This window comes from Suncus etruscus, chromosome 2 (genome assembly GCF_024139225.1).
Source record: "Suncus etruscus isolate mSunEtr1 chromosome 2, mSunEtr1.pri.cur, whole genome shotgun sequence".
NCBI lineage: Eukaryota > Metazoa > Chordata > Mammalia > Eulipotyphla > Soricidae > Suncus > Suncus etruscus.
In genome coordinates this window covers 136,830,333-136,837,512 of record NC_064849.1, presented here as the reverse complement: position 1 = coordinate 136,837,512, position 7,180 = coordinate 136,830,333, and the positions used below count along the sequence as shown (strand labels likewise).

Here is a 7,180-nt window from a genome sequence, read left to right as displayed (position 1 = left end):
TTTCACAAAGGTGCTGTAGCTGCTGTTCAAGACACGAAGGAAGTGGACAACCTTAGAGTCTAGGTAGGGGCAGGGCAGTCTTCTGTGCACATTGGAAGATGGTAAAAGTAAGCCAAAGGCAGGGGCCTGGCTCAGATCTTACAGCAGGAGGAAGTTCAGGTGGAAGGCGACATCTAAGATAATATGGGGTTGGGGAAGGGAGGGAAGGAAAGAGAACCAGGACTTAGGACTCCATCGCTCTCTGGTTCTCTGCTAGGAGTTGGCTGACCCCTAGCCACTGAGTGTTTATTCTGTCACGGTCCCTGCAACCTATCTCCCACTGCAGTGTCATTCTGTGTCACAATAGAAGGGTCTTTATCCTTCATTCCATGCTCAGTGACTGCGGAACCTACTCATTGACTACGGAACTATCCCAGTCATCCTCCACCTCTGGCCCAGGAGAGATTTTACATAATCCCTGCCCTCAACTTCTCTGTTTCACTTCTCCCTTCATTCATTGGCTTCCTCACTCCTTCTCTCTCTTTTTTCTTTTTCTTTTTCCTCACTCCTTCTCACAACCTTGATGGGTACCAAGCTGGAAAGAAAGCTGAGCAGACTGAGCAGAAGCTTGGCATGGGGGCAACTGGATGGGTTCACCCCCACTACCACATGGTCCCTTATTTATTTATTTATTTATTTATTTATTTATTTATTTATTGCCATACCCAGCAATGCTCAGGGCTTACTCCTGGCTCTACACTCAGGAAACACTTCTGGTGGTACTTGGGGATGCCTGACGTGTCACGTTCTCTAGGAGAATGGTTAAGGTTTGATTCCCACCGAGCTCTCAGACAAGAAAGGCAGTTCCCATTTCCCTGTCCGATTAGGTCAGAGGGAATAGTTCCAGTTGTAGAAATCTGCAGAAAATAATTCACACAGTTAAAAGGTAAAAGAATGTTCAGAAAATCCAGTGCTCAAGCAAGGAATTCAAACCACAAAAGCTTTTTGCTCCTAAGTTGGTGGAAGAAGACCAAAGAATAAACCCCAGCCTTCCTCAGACCCTTGCTTTTATTGGCAAGAATCAGGTTCTACCCTAGGGTGGGTGGGAGCAGAATACCAAGTAAGGAATAATCCAATATACTATCACCAGGTCACACCCTAGGGTGGGATACAATTATTGATTAGGGTAGGATCAGTAACCCAACCGATGTCATCACCATATGGGATGCCAGGAATCAAACCCAGGCCAGCTGTATGCAGAGCAAATGTCCTACTCTCTGTACTATCGCTCTGGCCTCATGTCCCTTGAGCTCCAGGCACAGAGCTGGGAGTCATCCCAATACTGTTGTGTACCCCTCACCCACAACCAAAAACTCCAAACAAGCTCAGCCATTGTGAGTGGGCGTCAGGAGTAGTGGAGCTTGAGAGGGACCCTCTTCTACTTCAATGAGAAAAACAGCTGAGCAGTTTCTTAACTGTAATCATAAATAATAACTCATCTTGGATGTGAGTATGGGTGTTCTTTGAGAGAGACTTGGTCAAATTATTTATGAATCATTTATATTCTATGATACAATCCTTTTCACCATTATCTCATATTAATTTTTTGGGGAGTCACACCCAGCAGCACTCGGGTTACTACTGGCTCTACGCTCAGAAATCTCCCCCGGCAGACTTGGGGGACCATATGGGATGCTGGGATTCAAACCACCACCATCCTTCTGCATGCAAGGCAAATTCCTTACCTCCATGCTATCTCTCCGGCCCCGATATCTCATTTTAATTTGTTCAAAATGCTACTTGTCAGGGCTGGAGCGGTGGCAAGGGCGTAAGGTGTCTGCCTTGCATGCGCTAGTGTAGGATGGACCATGGTTCGATCCCCTGGCATCCAATATCGTCCCCCAAGCCAGGTGTGTGGCCACAAAACAAACAAACAAAATGCTACTTGTCTAAAGTAGTCTTTCTCCCACTATTCTATGGTTTGTTTTCTAGCCTTTTGTCTGGGGCCTCCTTGGATTATCCTGAGGACAAACTGGGGGCCAACTGAGAAACACTGACCTAAAGCATTTGAAACAATTCAACTCTATAGTGTTATAAAAAGAGTAACTTACAAAAAATAAAAAATAAAAAGAGTAACTTACATATGTTAAACTTATTATATTCTTATTTTTTAGTCTTCAGGACTCAGGTCCTTAACTATATTGTTTAATATCCAACATCTTTGAGTCTTTTTCTTGGCCTTCAAAATCATGCTAGCAGTCAAAAGAAAGAGCCAGAGAGATTACAGAGGTAAGAAACTTGCCTTGCACACAATCAATCCCAAGCACTACCAGGAGTGATACCTGAGCACAAATCCAAGAGTAAGCACTAAATATCTTGAAGTGTGGCCCAAACCCTATTTTCTATTTTCTCCAAAATATCACTCAATCAAACCATGAAAGTGGGGAGCAGGGGGCAGGATAGAGCTCTGCATTAGAACACTTAGCTGGCAAGTATAATGCCCAGGACTGAAAACAATAAACCATGCTAGCTAGCACATACTAACTAGAAGTTTGCTTCCAATTTTAATTAAAAACTCATATTAAAGCTCTATTGGACTATTTTTTCCCTTTAAGAAACTAGTGAAATATTTTTCTTTTCTTTCTTTCTTTCTTTCTTTCTTTCTTTCTTTCTTTCTTTCTTTCTTTCTTTCTTTCTTTCTTTCTTTCTTTCTTTCTTTCTTTCTTCTTTCTCTCTCCTTAATTCCTTTCTTTTTCTTCTTTTTCTTTTTCTTCCTCCCTCCCTCCCTCCCTCCCTTCCTTCTCCTTCCTTCCTTCCTTCCTTCCTTCCTTCCTTCCTTCCTTCCTTCCTTTTTTGCTTCCTTCTTCCTTCCTTCTTCCACAAATTCTGTTCAGTTCACCCAGTCTCCATTTCATTCAGGGACTCAGGGTTTCACACACCGCCAAGCATTGACCATTTGATAAGCATAAAGGAGTTTCCGCTAGAGTTACAGGAGCAACATTAGCTAAACTGAATCATCTCTGAAACGTGCACTCCAGGAGGGAGAGAGAGAAAGGTGGAAGAAGCTGAAAGGACAAAGAGGCAGGCCTGGACGAACAAGGTCATGGCTCTCCACCCAAACGCTTGGAGCACTTCCTGGCTCGCCTGCCCTGTCTCCACCGAATCCCAGGATAACAGAATTCATTTGCGTTCAATAGGTCCTGGAGCCAAACTGGAAAATTTGGAAGAGTAGACAATGAATCAGGTGACACCGTCCGAAGGAAAAACAAAACCAAACCTAAACCTTCTTTTCTCCTAGTCATTACGAATGATCGGCCATAGCTAGTAAATCAAGAGAAGACCAAAAAAAAAAAAAAAAAAGTTCAACCATTTCCCTCAAACAGCATTTCGACATCAGTCAAGTCCGACCCGGCCAGGGAGGCCTGAGCAGTAGTTTGCCAGCCCAGCAGGTTCGATCCCGGAAAGCACTCAACAACGCCCCAGCCCACCCCCAGACCCCGGCACCGTTGGGTCAGGATCACAGGGAAGGGGGTGATCTGTGGCAGCGAGGCACGGAGAGGACACAGGGGACACTACCCGGTCGGGGTCCCACACAGGGGGGCCAAGGCGGTGATGCCCCCAGGGGTCGGGCCCCTCTAGCCGATCTCCTCCTCCGCCTGGAGAAACCCGCCACAAGCCCAACCCGCCAGGCCCGGGGTCATGCGCTGCCCGAGCTCGCAGCTGCCGCCTGCAGCGACCACGCGGGCCGGGGCAGAGCACTCCGGCCTGGGTCGAGGGCGACGTCCTTTCAGCTCCCGAAGCGGAGGCCTCTTTATTCTTTTTCTTTTTTTCTCCCTCCCTCCCTCCCTCCCTCCCTCCCTCCCTCCCTCCCTCCCTCCCTCCCTCCCTCCCTTCCTTCCTTCCTTCCTTCCTTCCTTCTCTTCCTTCCTTCCTTCCTTCCTTCCTTCCTTCCTTCCTTCCTTCCTTCCTTCCTTCCTTCCTTCCTTCCTTCCTTCCTTCCTTCCTCCCTCCCTCCCTCCCTTCCTACCTCCCTCTCTCCCTTCCTCCCTCCCTCTCTCCCTCCCTCCCTCCCTCCCTCCCTTCCTTCCTTCCTTCCTCCTCCCTCCCTCCCTCCCGCCCTCCCTCCCACCCTCCCTTCCTTCCTTCCTTCCTTCCTTCCTTCCTTCCTTCCTTCCTTCCTTCCTTCCTTCCTTCCTTCCTCCGTCGCTCCCTCTCTCCCTCCCTCCCTCCCTCCCTCCCTCCCTTCCTTCCTCCCTCCTCCCTCCCTCCCTCCCTCCCTCCCTCCTTCCCTCCCCTCCTTCCTTCCTTCATCCTGGCAGGCTTGGGGGAACCATACAGGATGCTGGGGATCAAACCCAAGTGGTTCATATGCAAGGCAAATGTCCTTCCCACTATGCTCTGGCTCAGTGAAACTTTTTTTTTCCCACAACTACCAATTCACTTCTCTGATTGTCATACTCATGTCTCAGAACCATCCCCTGGTAATAGGGCAATGTGGAATTTTTCCAGTTCACACAATGATCCCACAAATGCTACAATTGGCCTGTGCTTTATTCCACCTCCTAAGGTCCAACTTGGATTGCTATTTCCCCTTTGACTTCAAACACTAAAGGCAGACCAGAGAGATAGTACTATGGTTAAGGTCTTCTTGTCTTTTCATGGCTGAACTGGGTTTGATCCCCAGCACATATACAGTCAGGTATGCTCTCTCTTCCTCAAGCAAAAAAACAAAGATAAAAACAAAACAAAAAACAACCCAAGAACTGAAACAATAGTTTTTGGTTGTTAGTAGTTGCATTTGTCTTGGATCTGCACCCAGTTGTGCTTAAGGTACAATTGGCTCCATGCTCAGAAGTGATCCCTGGTGGTGCTCAGGGAACTATATGCAGTGCGAGGGATTCAAACCCAGGTCAACATAATGCAAAGCAAGTGGTTTATCCTCTCTCTGTACTATCGCTTCAGCCCTAAAACAGTTTTTTATGTGGAGTGGGAAGATTTTGGGATCACACTTGCAGTACTCAAAAATAATATTGCTAAAAATATATATAAATAAATAATAATTAAAAAAAGGAATAATATTGCTGAGGCTGGAATGATAGTACAGTGGGTAGGGCATTTGCTTTGCACACAACTAACCTGGGTTCAATCCCCGGTATCCTCCAGCCTGAGCAGAGTCAGGAGTAACCCCTGAGTGCAGCTGGTGTATGGCCCAGAAACAAACAAACAAACAAACAAACAGCAATACTAGCAGCTTTGTGTTTGATGTTCACTCCCAAGTGATAGTTGGGATAGCTTCTGCAATGCTGGAAATCAAACCAGGGCCAGCCAAATATTTTACCTTGCACAGTATCACTCTGGTCCTAAAACAATTTTTGATATCCAGAAAAAATAATGTTTTTGCTTAGCAATTTCTAGCTTGATCACTGAAAATATATTATTACCTTTGAGATTTTTTTTTCTTCCTTGGAAGCAAGTACTTTTAATAGGTTCTTTTTAACAAATACAAACACCGAAGAATCAATCAATTCTGCCTGCATTGGAAGCAATCCTGGGCCATAAGTCTGCACATTCCTTTGCAACTGGTCCAGTGATGGCAGAACCTTTCATTTCACCTTTATTGTTTACTATGACCCCTGCATTATCTTCAAAACAAAGAAAGACGCCATCTTTTCGCCGATATGACTTTCGTTGTCGAATTACCACCGCCGGATGTACCTTTTTCCTGAGCTCGGGTTTGCCTTTCTTGACCGTGGCCATCACCATGTCACCCACAGCAGCCAGCGGCGGGAAGTCTGTTCAGTCGTCCCTTGATCCCCTTCACAGAGATGATGTACAGATTTTTGGCTCCTGTGTTATCCGCACAGTTGATCACGGCTCCTACGGGCAGACCCAAAGAGATCCGGAACTTGGTGCCGGAGGACCCACCACGTCCTCGCTTCGACATCTTGAAGGCCGGAAAGAGCTTTTTTTGTTTTGTTTTGTTTTATGGGTCACACCCGGCAGTGCTTAGGGGTTACTCCTGACTTTACACTCAGAAATTGCTCCTGGAAGGCTTGGGGGCATATGGGATGCCGGAATTCAAACCACCGACCTTCTGCATGCAAGGCAAACACCTTACCTTCATGTTATCTCTCCGGCCCCACCTTTTGAGAATTTTATTTCCTTTTTTGGTTTAACAAATTGTCCAATTTTGTGGATACTGACCAAGTATTTGGGAAGAAAATATATTTCTTATGATACCTTTTATGTTTTCGGACAAGAATCTGTTAGTATTTTTCTCTTTCATTTTTATGGAAACTGGTTTAAAGGTGTTTCATGAGGATATCAATAGAACTTTTAATCTTTTACCAAAAGAGGATTTAACTATTTTCTCCCTCCTTTCAAATGTTATTCATTTAAAGTAAATATATGTTCAAGTTTGTTGTCTTTATTTTCTAAATTTAGAAACCCCAGATGTTTCTTTTATTTATAATATATTTCTAGTGGGCCCGGAGAGATAGCACAGCGGCGTTTGCCTTGCAAGCAGCCGATCCAGGACCAAAGGTGGTTGGTTCAAATCCCGGTGTCCCATATGGTCCCCCGTGCCTGCCAGGAGCTATTTCTGAGCAGACAGCCAGGAGTAACCCCTGAGCAACGCTGGGTGTGGCCCAAAAAAAACAAAAAAAAAATATATATATATATATTTCTAGTGGATAATTATAGAAGCTAAACACATTTGTGCCATCTTATAATTGTTTAATGATATTTAAAAAAAAGAACTATAAGAGAATTAAAAAAACTGCTTCTAAAATTATTAGAGGAGCTGGAGCCATAGTACAGCAGTAGGGCTTTTGTTTTGCATGCAACCAACCCAGAATGGATCCAGTTCAATCCCGGGCATCCCATTTGGAAATCAGGAAATCAGAAATCAGGAGTGATTTCTGAGTGCAGAGCCAGGAGTAACCCCTGAGCGCCACTGGGTGTGACCCAAAAACAAAACTATTATTAGAGATAAAACTTGTATATAAAATTATTCCCTTAAGTAAATTGCCTCAGCAAAAGCATGATTCTTATATTTTCCTTTTATGCATCTAAATTTTACAATAAATATCAAAACATAAAATGTATTACTCATGATTTTGGTGCCAAAAATTAGATATAAACTGTCTCAAGTCAAATAAATGGAGTAGACAGGGGAATGGGAAACTGGTTCTTAGAACTT

At 44.8% G+C, this 7,180-nt stretch overlaps 1 protein-coding gene across 1 annotated transcript; it reads right to left on the bottom strand.

Moving 5' to 3' along the window:
- Nucleotides 1-5,482: 5,482 nt before the first annotated feature.
- On the bottom strand, nt 5,483-5,929 carry LOC125998150 (60S ribosomal protein L23-like). The gene is given in 2 exon segments (XM_049766436.1): nt 5,483-5,754; nt 5,756-5,929. Coding segments are annotated over 2 exon segments (426 nt in total). The 5' UTR covers nt 5,924-5,929; the 3' UTR covers nt 5,483-5,496.
- Nucleotides 5,930-7,180: the final 1,251 nt, after the last annotated feature.